The sequence below is a fragment of the Spea bombifrons genome, chromosome 6 (assembly GCF_027358695.1).
Source record: "Spea bombifrons isolate aSpeBom1 chromosome 6, aSpeBom1.2.pri, whole genome shotgun sequence".
NCBI lineage: Eukaryota > Metazoa > Chordata > Amphibia > Anura > Pelobatidae > Spea > Spea bombifrons.
Window position 1 is genome coordinate 26640862 of NC_071092.1, and position 14072 is coordinate 26654933.

The 14072-nt window shown below is 37.8% G+C and overlaps 1 protein-coding gene across 1 annotated transcript in view; it reads right to left on the minus strand.

Annotated features, from left to right (window-relative positions):
• BSN (bassoon presynaptic cytomatrix protein) overlaps positions 1 to 14072 on the minus strand; it is a 110681-nt gene that overhangs the window by 79222 nt on the left and 17387 nt on the right. Inside the window, exon 3 of the mRNA XM_053470261.1 lies at positions 5757 to 6851. Coding sequence (XP_053326236.1) covers positions 5757 to 6851 — 1095 coding nt within the window. The remainder of the gene's footprint in view (positions 1 to 5756; positions 6852 to 14072) is intronic.

The window sequence follows — 14072 nt, forward strand, 5'->3', positions numbered from 1 at the left end:
GGCTACCCTGAACCTAAAACCTAAAAAGAATTAGGCAGACTAAATGGGACAAGTAGATATCTGCATAATTGCAATATCTACAGTCAAATACTATGTCTCTATATGTCTAAGTGTATATCCCAGAGCTTAGAATAGAGGACAATGGCTGTAGAGGTAAGTAGTGGGGGAAGGCTGGAGTGCTGTCGAGAGTCAGGCCTAGTGCAGCAATCAGCCAAAGCACATCACCGCCTAGAAGATTTGTGTTATGCAGCAATGCACATGTTAAACATTAAGCTTCTAATAGGCTAGTGTGTAACCGCCTAGATACGAAAACATTCCAAGCTCTTGTTAACATCTTTATTCAATATACTTGTATAAACCTGCAGTCTGCCTCCATTACCAGCAACTAATGGACTTTAGGCCATCCCTTTTAGCACAAAAAGGCCATAAAGAATTGCCGCAGTGTCTAATGCAGATGCTGACACACAGGGAAAAACTATTATAGTAAGTAATGCTCACCTCTGAAATATACTGTCAGTAATTTTTGGTCAATTAATGGAGAAGACATTGCTAATGAAAAGATAGGTGAGTTAATGCACCACCTATAACAATTTAACAGGCTTTCAGGTCCTACTAAAGAAAGCTCCTACATACCAAACGGAGATAGTCTAAAGGGATGTGATCTGTATAACAAATATAATAGTATCTTTTGCTTCTAAAGCAGATAAACACTGTGTAGCTACTTCAGTGGCACTGATATCGGGGAGAACAATACTGTGTTGCAGTGTTACTCGCGTACTGGTGAATAACAGAAGCAGTCTTGTATATCAGTAGGAGGGTGTTATGTTCTGTTCCGATGGTTGAACGCTTACCACAGATAGACTTGACCGGTTTCTTGGAAGATAGTCTTACCTAACAAGAGGAGGTTACTTGGCAGGATATCAGTTCTTTTACATATCACCTCCAGAATAATATAATTACAAACCGCATTTGACCCCAGAACAATCTGAGCCTTTGATAAGTATGCATGTTAAGCTGTGGCACAGACTTCATTTTAGAAGTAGAAATCACTACATTCTGGCATTGTGTAGTCTATAGGGGTATAAAACAATAGTTGTAAAGTATGCAGATGTAAAATATTTGCTTTCTTATTGAAAGAGGTTACATATATGTGTGTGTAAATAATATATATATATATAAATATAAATAAATATATATATATATATATATATATAAACTGTTACATTAATAAAAACTGAAAAATGAGAACAATTATACTATGTTTTGCATCATAATTTTCCAGATCGCAATAGTCACACCAAAATTTAAATCTGTGGCTAAGTAGATGCAAAACCATGCCAATGTGGCGCACCCCATGCATAAATATTAGTCTGGTATTGCAACCGCAACATCCTAAGTAGCTGTTTATCACCATATGTTTAAAGGTTGGTGGTTCACTTTACTCAAACTTAATACATAACCCAAAATGTTGTATTCATGATATTCAGTGTGCAATATATCAAGAAAGGAAGAAATATAACACACGCTACATAATCAATTTAGAATGATGCATACCTCTTAATATCTGTAATGAGCAACTAGGGATACATAGACTTGTTATGTGATTTTGATACCTATTTAACTTAAATTCAAAGCACAATTTCTGCTATTTATGTACATGCTATTGTGACCTTTGGTGCAGCAGAACACTGTGATACATTGAAAAGTAGAACATCGAAGAGAAAACAGAGACAGGTGGTTTGGGTCACAAGAAGGTACTATAATAAAATTGGATATTTGAGAGCTTACAAATGGTTAAAGATCAGAAACTTAACAGTTGAAGGATCCTATGATAGAAATGTTGTACTTCCCAACATGGCGAGAGGGCCACGTATTCTTGAAGGCTTGAGGCTAGAATCTAAAAATAAAATTCAGTGAGACTAACATATTTTAAGATTTTATTTCAGTTATGGGCTCCACAGTAGACAATCAGCTGTTTGTGCGTAGGGGCACGGTATGAAAGTAAGTGTCTGCAATCAAGCCCTATTTTGCTTTTATTATCACTTCTGAAAGGTATAAATGATCATGGTTTCTAAGTAATTTACTTTTCATTGTTCAACAGAGTCTAATCAGTTATGGTTTAACACATACGTTGTACATAAAATGTCAATCTGTTGCCTCTCTTTATTTCTAAAGTTCTACACAGTGACTCCACATCTATACTTTCTTAAGGAAAATTATTTGAGCTGTAAAACAGGCTGTTGCTGAGTTCTGATTCCCCCCATATTTATCAGGTAAGAAATCCTGGTGCCGTATTATTGATCCTAACCAAAGAACATGAAGCAAAAAAACACCGACTTCACAGTTCTTTGATTTATCTTAAAAAATTCAATGCTGGAAGAGTTCAGTAGCTGGGTGAAATTTTCAATCTCTGAGATCAAACAGTAAGGCTGAGATTACGATGCCTTTGTGTTAGCATTTGCAGTATTAAAGAAAAAGCTGCATTACTTTGTGTCCAAATATCTAAAAGATAAAAGTGTGACAAGTTCCTTAAAAGAGTACAACTTTTATACCCTATAACTCTCTACTACTCTGTTGAGCACAATGGCTAGTGGCAACATCTGTGCCATTGTTATCAAGGTCACTTGGATGAGTTAAACATATTTCCCCAAACTGAAGTTGACACTTTAGATTTTGGAGATTATGAGACCTAAATGTAGTCCTGGATCCCACACTTGGCACATCAGCGGGCCATTTTCATACTCCTCAATATGTTTCCAGGAAAATAAGATCCCTTTTAACTGACCTTTGCCTAGTTTACTGTTGGTAGAGCTCTACACCTTTGCCTAGTTTACTCTACAATTCATACTCGCGTATTGACTACTTTTTCTACCATACTAACTCTCACTTCTACTTAGCTCCCGCAGACTGCGAAATGCCCAGGCCCAGATGGTCTATAATCAAAATATTTGAGGCTTTGTTTTTAAGACCCTGGAGCCGAATTTCATTTAAAGTTGTTTAACTATATCCTACAGGGTATTAAGATTCACAGCCACACAATCTCACTCATCCCAAAGGAGGGCAAACACCCTGAGATCTGCGGGAGGTACTGCTCCATTTCAATCTTCAAGTTTGACCTCAAGCTCAAAATTCTATCATATCATCTCAAGACAAGTCATGTCACACCTTATCCATCCTGATGAGACAGGGTTTATAACAGGCTGTGAGGCCCTAGGTTCCACTGTCCCTAGTCTCTCACTGGACAATACCCACCACAAGGTACTTGGTAATGCTGAGGACCTACTATTTGCGAATGCTCACCCCAGAGTCACCCTCCTATCATGAAGGAGTTCTGTGCTTATTGAGAACTTTCCAACCTAAAGATCATCACCTCCAAATCAAAAACCCTGAACATCAATCTGTCTCTGCCTGGATGACAACACTTAGCATATTATTTCCCTTTGACCTATTGTGGAGCCAACATTAAAGATTTGGGCATACGGCTGATCAATAATCCTTCCCAACAATACCATCTTCACCCCACTTTTATCAAAACAACAAAAGGACCTACGTTTCTGGTGCATTTTATTGATCTCTTGGATGGACAGGATTAACAACGTAAACATTAACATGTTGCCATGTTTATAACACTTTGTTTACCTCCGCTCGCACTATGCTTCTTTTGCTTTATATGGGGGAACAAGAACCTGATTCTTCTGTCTGAACATTGGCATCCCTATGCACAACTTACCCTGGCGCAGTGGGAAAAGATATCCAGAAGGATACTGATGTTCTACAGTGAGTTCAGAGAAGGGATACAAAAATGGTGGTTTTTAAGAATAAAAATTATTAAGAAAGTCTAAGGGTCTAAACATGAATATCTTAGAGGAGGAAAGAGAGAGAGAGGGCATGGGATAAAGTGATCCAACGAAGTAGAGGAGGGGTGGTGATACATTAGAACAAGATGTCATAATCTAAAAGTAGAGGGTCGGACATTCGGATGTAATGTAAGGAAAACTGTACTTTGCTGAGAGGATCGTAGATAAGTGGAACAGCCTCCCAGCAGAAATGGTGGAGAGGAGTGAGGGAATATAAACATGCATGGGATACACATCTAAGTCAAGACTGAGGACTGATTAAGGTTTGAGTCGTTAAAGAAGGAAAATGGGCAGACAAGATGGGCTCAATTGTTCTTAACTGTAGTCAAATTCTAGGTTTCTATGTTGAAGTACCTCACAGATCTATCACATACCACAGGTTGAGAAAGTTCCATACTAGATATTTGTTGCCGATATCCAATCGTACCGAAGCACATGAGGTCAAAAGATTTGTAACAAAACAAAAATCACTGTACAGCCTACAGCATATCTATGTTTGCAAATGAATGACACTTAAACACTAACACAGTTGCCTTTGTATACAATTCCAACCCAATATAATCAATGTTATTAGGCCAAGCTAGTATAGTAATATTATAGGCATCTGACAGCTCCAACAACACATGGAATCTGAGTAGTTTCTGTGCCATTTGCACCACTGTAAACTATACAGACGTTATGTGATCTAGGTTGTATCTTGTATAATGCACCATAAAGGTTTGTTTACATGTTATTACCCAGAATCTTTGGTTGCAACCAAAGTTTAGGAAGTAGGTTTAGATTTACAGACTGGTCAGTGTGGTGACACAGTTGGGTATATGTATAAAACAATAGCGCAAAGTGCTAATGTTGGAACAATCAGCAGGATCATTGTTATACTGTATGGTGACCTCTCAAATTCACAATCTTGGTGGTAGAATCATTTCAGCTGTTTCCCTGGCTGCCATCAAAAGGTACAACCCTTGCCAGTACCTTTGTATGGGGCCCACATAAGCAGTTGGGCCCAGCCTACCAGATCTGTTATATGCCCCCTCATTGGCCCTTTACTGGTTGCTACTCGAGAGTGAGCCCTTGAGGCCTGCTACACTGGACTGCGCCCTTACAGCTTGCTGCCAGTGTTTTGGGGCCAGAATTACCCCAGTTTCAAGGATTTAAGTCTGGGTGGCCTGGTAGTCCTTTTAGGAGGATTGGGGCCTGGTAGCCCCATTGCAACTTTAGCACCTGGTGGTCCATTGCAAGCATGGGCAGGACAGTGAGAGGCTGAATCTGGGGCAGGGTGGTGGGAGAAGCATAGGGCAGGCTGTTATGAGAAGCATGTGGTGGGCCCCAAGATTTCTGATGGCAGCCCTGTTTTTTGTAAAAATGACTCATTATGCTTTTCGTATAATTTATGTTTTCAACTCTTAGTACAGTTCCCATATATCATTTAAAATATATAATATGAGTGTGTGAGTCCTGTAGTTAAAAATATGGTTACTTTTTTAGGTTTATTACTCAGCAAATACGACTTGCATGTCAAGAAGCATCAAGAACATCAGATTTGGCCATAAATTCATAGAAAAAGATATGATTGAAACTAAAAGAGTACAAAGAAAGGGCTTAAAATCAATTAAGGGAATGAGAGATTTTAGTTAATAAAAAACTGCAGCTAAGAGGTGCCCGAGGAGCGACCTCATCACAGTGTACAAGTAGTTTCAAGGTCTGAATGACATCTTTGCAGGGTAGGTTCTATGGAGGTGATGACTACAGTTAATGTGGAGGTTTTTAAGAATATACTGCATAGATTTTTTGCAACAAAAAGTATTCATAGGTGATTTCATTAATGATTTGCCTAGACATATATCGTCAGTCATTAAACTTTAAAATAATATTACGGAACAAAAGCAGAGTTCTCCTTACCTCAACTAGGTGAGGAGTTGGGTTGAAGCCACACATGTTGCACACTTGCTTTTTACATGATGTGCAGGTGTTATAATTTGTAGGCTCAGTAGAGCCTACATTAAGTTCAGTGTTGCACAATGGGCACATGACTTTCGGCACTTCCTTTGGCTTAACATGCTCAGTCTTCCCTTGTTTGTGAACAGGAGAACTCTCCACTTTGCTTGGTACAGCAGGTCCCTGGGACTTTATGCCAACATCTTTGCTTGCATCACTGAAGACTATTTTCGGAGGCACTTTGCCAGGGGACTGCTGGCTTTGTGGGGTTGTTTCTGCTGGAACAGAAATTAGTGTGCTCGCCTGGTTCAAAAGAGAAGCCCCAAAGCCAAACAACTTTCCGGTCAGACCCTCCTGGGCTTGATCTTGGGTTCCATGAATTGAAGCGGATGGGGTTTTTGCTGGAGAACTCCCTAATATCTTCCTTTGTTCAGCAGGAGAAGGTTTTGCTTGAGAATGATGAGGAGAAGATCGTGAAATGTCCTGAGGGGCAGCAGGTTTTGGATGTCCTTGGTTTATCTGCTCTTTTTGTTGGAATGATTGAGCTTTTCCTTGCTGGGGGGGAACTATATTTGAACCTTGACCATTTCCTATGGGTGCATCCATTCCTGCTTTCATCTGGGATGATGGATGGTGTTGGGTTTGAGACTTATGATGAATTTGGGGTTGATTGGGGGTTTGTGTTTTACTTTGAGCTTGTGATTTATGTTGGCCATGCGGTTCATGTTTGGTCTTCTGTTGATGTTGATTATGTGGTTGAGGAACTGGTTGCTGCTGCATTTGTGATTGTGGTTGCTGCTGCATTTGTGATTGTGGTTGCTGTTGTGGTTGCTTCACTTGTTGCTGTGGTTGTGGCTGAGGATGCTGCAAAGCCGGGGGCTGGGTTTGTGGGGCATGATGCTGGGGAGAAGCTTGAGGTTTTGCTTGTTTGGCAGGGGAATGTGAAGGAGAAAGACCAGGAGAGTGCAGTTGCTGCTGGCTTTTTGATCTAGGAGCCGTAGTCATATCCATCCCTAATGCCCTCTGCATCTGGCAGTTCAAACAAAGCCATTCTTTCACCTTAAAACAAAACATAGGACACAAATAAATTAGGTAATGCAATTTGTGCTACTTTAAGGCATTTTATAATTTAAATGAAAAGGGACAATGCAATGTTATTTTTGTTAAAAACATGTATATAAGCCTCTTTGTATTTATTTAAACTGCACCTAGGCTGCATCTAAACCCTGGTGAATGCTCATTTTGGTTTTGAAAACTAGTGTTCCAGGATGCAAATGCAACAGAATGCAGCATTTTGAATAAGTGTTAATAGATGAAATATTTGCCCCTAGAGAGAAATTCTCTGTGACACACTAATGTCGAATTAACTTAATTAAAGAGGCTGCATGAAAACGGCAAGCTTTTGATTACTATAATCCCCATGACACGTAAAGCCTGTACAAATATTGACATATAATACAGTTTATAGGATAATCACCACTGCACACATAGGACCTCACTGCAAGAAGAGCGATTAAGTTGGAAAAAATAGTAATGCTTAGTGCCACATAGATTCAGTAAATTTTGGTGAAGAAAAAAAAAAAAGCTACCACATTATCATATGATAAATAGGAAAAGGACAAGTTAGGTTACTATTGATATACAATGATGATGCAAAGACAGCTGAGATTGATTGTATAAAATGTTTTCTGAAAACTTGCCACGTACTCAATAAGAAAAAATCATATTGCCATATTAACCCAACAGACTTGCCATGTATCCTAACAAAATGTCCAGGTCCTCTGGCAGAAAAACATTGCAAATTTCCATTGCTGTTAGTCATGTAATATATAGGGTGGCTTACCCCGCTCAAGCACCATAGTGAGCTGTTTCTTTATGGTAATTCTAACGAGGTCCTGCTTAATTTTTTCCTCTATAGACTTTTATTAGTCATAATGTCCAGCTGGTTGATTAACACTGAGGTATTCTATTGTTCTCCACAAGGCAGTATGATAAGGAGTCATAGAACTACATGACAAATACCAGCTGCCTTATTCTACTGTACTTTATTATCTTAAAACGAGAACCATATTAAAACAGAAAACGGTACAATATTGTTAAAAACTTCAGATTTTAGACCACATCTTTCATACGATAATTTTCTTCTCAGAGAGACTTCAAGGTCACATTACCCATATTCTGAAAATTATTAAATGGCCGAGATCAAGCAGTCTTTGTATTAGTGAAATCATATTTTACTTTTTGGTAATAGAATTGCAGCTGCTGGTATTTCTTTTAACTATACCCACAGAAATATACTGTTTATACAATTGAATGACTTACAGTAGGTGACACTTATCTCTGCTGGTGGTTAAGATTTCTACATTTTCCATATTTGTCTTATGTTTATGAACTACAGACTTTGGAACTTTCAGGGTAAAAGGGACAGATCCTCAGTGTCACACATTCTGGAAAGTCTTCATATTGTAAGTGGATCTGATCATATGTAAGGCTCCCTGGTGATTTTGCTACCAGAATGATATACCTGCTTTAATGCAAGTGATTCAACTAAGCATAGCTTTAATAATGACAAGTCAAGGTTTCCATGTGGACTGGCATTAGAGACATTACATTAACAATTAACACATTTGCCAGGTCACTACTTGAATTTTCATGATTGGCTATTAATGGCATAATAATTTAAGAGTTTTGGGGGCAGCTCATTTACACATATGTTGATTTATTTTTCCCTTCTTCATAGGCTATAATGTCAAATAAAATGTCTTAGAAACCAACCCAACATCCTTCTAACCACACCCCTTCCCCTCTTCAATTGAAATGATGGGGTACATGTGTATATGTGTACCAGAAGTACCCTGGTTAATTTTTCTGAATAATGTTTTAGGTGCAACATCTTCAAGATAGTAAAACATGCATTCAACCCATTGTGTTGATATATAATACAGCCAAGTAAAAGACAGGGCAGATGTCCAATCGTATGCAAGTTCTGTAAGGATATTGGGCACTTAAAGAAACAAATCCTACGGTATACAGAACAAACAGCTGATAAGTAGATTCAGAAAAACCTACAGGCTAAATCTTATATGGCAGTACATCTCTAAATAGGTACTAAACCCCCACAGGCATCTTCATCTACATGCAAATATGGACCATTTTATTTCTTCTCATTACACCAAATTACACATTATGCTCTGTAGTAAAAGCTGCGTTACAGAAATACAAAATCAGACACATCACAGCATCACACTGCTCTAATGGTGCTCAGTTACCTCTTTCAAAGACTCCATTAGGCAAAAACGTGCAATCAAAGTAAGAGAAAACAATCCCAAAAAGCTTATGATCATAGGACACATCTAATTCACTGGAAAAACACCGACCTGATATTCCAAGTCATTTAAGGTCTGAGAACATCACAGAGTTAGCAGAATCACACAGCAAAAACAATGACCTCTGCACAGCATGGGATAACAAGAAAGACTTTATATGTCCTTGGCTGTGTTTTCTTACTGTACTACATAATAATTTCCGTATTTTTATAAATGTACTGGTTTATAAACTGATGTCATAATATCACACATTTTAAAAATAAGATGGTGCTCCTCTTAATTAACATATATGCACAATTTACCATACTTATACTTCTAATTCATTTTTGTTATTTTTTTGTAATGCGATACTTGTTATTGTGTATTGTATTGGTTACAAGGTCACCAAAAGACCATGAGGGATCTGAACAATGGGAGATCAGGATGGATTCCTCTGATCTTGATTATATATAACCCACCCACTGTTGTCTTGCGTGTACATATTTGCCTCCTGGTGTATATGTGTCAATTGTTTTTTCAGTGTGCTTTTTCAGTGTGTGTTCTCCTTTTCTTCTGTGTCACTGTTGTTTTTTTCACAACACGTTTTGGTGGCAGATTTATCCAAGCATTATGTAGGAGCAGTATGTGCTGCTGCTCTGCAGTGTTAAACATAGTAAAACAAAGGGACTTTGCTGCACAGCCAATCAGAAGTGAACTGATCATTATGACAGGGGGTTAAGATGCATTTCTGGAGGCAGAGTGGCATATACAGGGTTAAAAGGCATTTCTAGAGGCAGAGTGGCATATAGGGGGTTAAAAGGCATATCATGGGGCAGAGTGGCATATAGGAGGGTATAAGGCATTTCTGGGGGCAGAGTGGCAAATAAAAGGAAATAAACACAAAAACAAATATTTTTCTCAATCACAGCTTTTATTAATTAATTAAGAAATAAAAGTTTCTTACAAGAATATCGTGAAGAATAATGTGATTACTGCTTTGTTCCGCTGAATAAAATGGAACCTTTTCATCTAAAAATGTTTGCAGTAGCAAATGTTTTGATTCCACTATGTCTAATGTATTTCATTTATTATGTGATAAAAAGAATGTTTCATAGTTATTTGTATGGAAAATAGTGTGACTCGGGTACGTATAAGGGGTGCGTGTGGGTAAAAGCGCTCAACCGCAAGATAAACTATGGGGCTGGTCTCCAGGGGTGCCTTTCAGTCCCAGTCCGGCCCTGATCATAGAGAGTGGTCATCCAGGCCTTACAGTTAAAACAACCATACACGCACCTATTATTAATAAATACATACCGTATATATTATTAGTTTTACATTTAATTACATTACTGATTTGTAAATTTTTGTAAAAAAGTAAAAATTTAGGTTAGCACAATGTGTAACTCTCAAGTAATCTAAATTACCAGAAAGTAGTAGCACTTTATCAATGCTAAAAAATAGTGATTTAATCAGGGCTGGCCCAAGAAATGGTGCTACCTGGGTCCAAGTAGGAAATGCTACCCCTCCTCGCCAAAACCACAGCCACATCCATTATTCTACAGTATATTAACACTCTCATTGATGTTCTTTCTCTTTTTTTCCTCAAAAAAAAAATTCTGACGAATGTTTTACATCTTGAATGCAAAAGGAAAACAACGCTATTCTCTTATTGACTGCAGTAAAGAGTGATGTGGATGTCCAAACAAATTTTATGATGGATACATCTGTTTGTAATAATGTATTAAATTCGTTTTAACCAATATGCTAGTGTTTCACAAGTATATTATCTCTGATCAACCTAATCATTTTGCAGCGTATATTGAGTGCTACCCTGACATTGTTTTACTGTGCTTAACTACCACTAGCCTGACAATAATTAGATAGAGGGCTTTATTCACTGTTAGCTCGTGAAACTGATAAGCTACAAGAGTTCAAATTTAGATCTGACAATATCATTTACATATTTATATCAATCAGGTTATTTCATTGTTTTTTTCAGGTCATCACTTACATGTGAACACATTTGTCATTTGCAATGCTTTATTATGAAAGACATAATAGACTGTGTAGAACCAATGCAAGGTCACTACAATGAAGGTCTTCACCTGTAATTAACATTCCCTCAAGCATTAGTCTGCGAGCTTATGGTTGCTGGGTCTCTGGTACATGCACTAAGAACAGGGCCATCTTTAATCATTTTGAGACCTAATGGACCTCGCCCTCAGCCTACTCACACTTGCTCCGCAGCCCCTGGTGGAGTAGTGCAATCAAGGTGGAGTGAAGACCTTAACATTATCAATTCCTCTGTTTTGGTCTGTGCATTGCCTGATGAAGGCTATGGGACCTGTCAAATACCAGTGCTTGGCAACAAGTGGGCACACAATGCTGATAGTTGTTGAGTGGGCCCATGGAAATCTGCTGTGTGACCCTTTTACAAAGTGTTAAAGATTGCCCTAACTGGAAAGAGTAAGGTGCCATGCGAAATCCAATCAAATGGGAATATTCAAGGGTAGAGACCGGCAGTACGGGGCTTAAATTGGGTCGCACACATTAAGTTGGAGGCAGATTGCAAGTGAAGATGCTGGGACCAATGACAAGTATGCAAAAAAGACGTAGCAAAAGACACTGGAGCCTGAAAAAGGGTGGCAACTGGATGGCATTCATTCCATTGTGCAAAGTGTATTTTCCTTAGTTTATTATAGAGTTTGTGTAACCTACAGCATTCCAAAGCATGTCAAGCAATCAACTTTCTTGTCGCAATAATCAGAGCTTTCCTGTTGATCAAACAGTGAGCAATGACTAAATTTGGTACTTTAAAGTTATTTCTATGGTGCCGCTGCTGATTTAGAGTGACGTGTGTAGAGTAAAAGACTATGACTCAATTCGCTTTACGCATTAGCAGGAAAAAAGCTAGTAGGTGTCTCATAATTGTTTTACGTAAATTTAAATTACCATCTTCAAGTGCCTTCAGGCTTTAGGCATGAAAACATTTGCAATTTACATATTCATCATCAAAATATATTTCTGAGAAAAAAACCTTTCTTTGTAAAAGAGCAATCACAAATTTGACAAGATTGCTTCCTGTAAAAACTGGTCATCAAAAATATGCAATTGTTCGTATGTGTCACTTTGCTCAGAAGAACAAATCATTTCAGTGACCCCCTCACTTGCTCTTTGGGATTACCATATGCTGTGTTTGGGAAAATCTACACACTTAAAATACAAAGAGAAGATACTGTTGGAAGGCTGTGAGTTACCCCATTAATAAGAATCTAAGTGCTACCTTTATCACCTGTTGTGATTCCAGCCTTACATCTTTTTGTTAAGATAATTCCCCATTCTCCTTGAAATGTTAACTTTTCATCACAATCCTTTTTCTCTAAATGCTACGCAAGAACAATTAGCTTGCTGGACAAAGATTCTATTTTCTACTGAGGTCTCCATGAGATTATTTAGGTTTCTTCTGGCGTAGGAGCACTGTCGTAGAAAGCAAATGTAATTGAAATCAAGCATCATGCTGTTTTGCCCTGCTTGAATAAGGTCACAACTGAAAGGCATTGTATTAGTCAGGACTGCCATATACTGCCTGAATGGCTAGGAGATCAGGCTCACTTAACTTTCCCTTTATAGAAGTATTGTATTTCACTTGTTCTATTACTGAAGTAGCACAAACAAAATTCATCAGCTGCTGGTCTAATGTGGTCTCTCAGAGTGTATACCACACATAATTTGTATGTTTAAATTAATAATATACAGGGTGTAATTAAAATACGGAATAGAAAAACATATTTTACTACTGTGTATTCATTATTATTACATAGATAATAATGGTTCCAATTAGTATTTTTGCATTTTATCAATATGAAAATCTTAGGCAAGTATAGTAAGTGTAGTGTGTATATATATATATATATATATATATATATATATATATATCATATTTTAATTTTGAAAATGAGTCAAACTGTAAAATTTCTATGAGCTTTTGTTTACAAAAATACATTTTATCTTGGGACATGTTCTCGAAATCAGTCATATTGTAAATGCCTACAGTATATTTCGCCATTGTGCAAGTTATAATTTAATTAAGGTTTGATATATGCAATATATGCATTTTTTCATAGAACTGGATATAGCTGTATTGGCCCAAGAGACAATAAGACCTTAGTTGAGGTTGACACCTTTTTATTGAGCCAACATAGAAAAAGATATTAAGGTAGAAAAGCTTTCTGGATCTCAGAGGTCTCTTCTTCCACGAGATCAAGTAAGTTAATGTAGCTTTACATCTTTTTTGCTCAATAAAAGGCACCAATTTCAACAAAATGTTTAATGCAAGATATATCAGGGTTGACAAACTTGGTTTGGATCTAGGAGACAACTTTTTTCTTCCCCAGTGAGGTTTTTATTTCCCTGGCATCCAAGGTTTGTGGAGCCTTGCCATAACCTAAGATACAATTACACATTCTAACGCCATACAGTAATAGACATGCTAAGATCTTATGCTCGCAAACACTAACATCTTACAGTAACACACACACGCTAACATTCTACGCTCATGTACAGGCATGCTAACACCATACAATTATACACACCCTATAACACTCTATGCTAACATACACATTCATGCTAATGCCATACTGTAACATAAACAACACCATACAGGCTAGAACCACTGTAACACTATAGACACATACACACTGAATCTGGCACTACAACACTATAAATATATACACTACAGTATACACACGCTGCATTTAGGCATGTAGGTGTGGTCAAGACAACTTGATGAAGTTCAAGCCGAGCATCAGAATGTAGAAGAAAGGGGATTTAAGTGACTTTGAACGTGGCATGGGTGTTGGTGCCAGATGGACTCGTCTGGGTATTTCAGAAACTGCTGATCTACTGGGATTTTCACGCGCAACCCTCTCTAGGGTTTACAGAAAATGGTCCGAAAAAGAGAAAATATCCTGTGAGC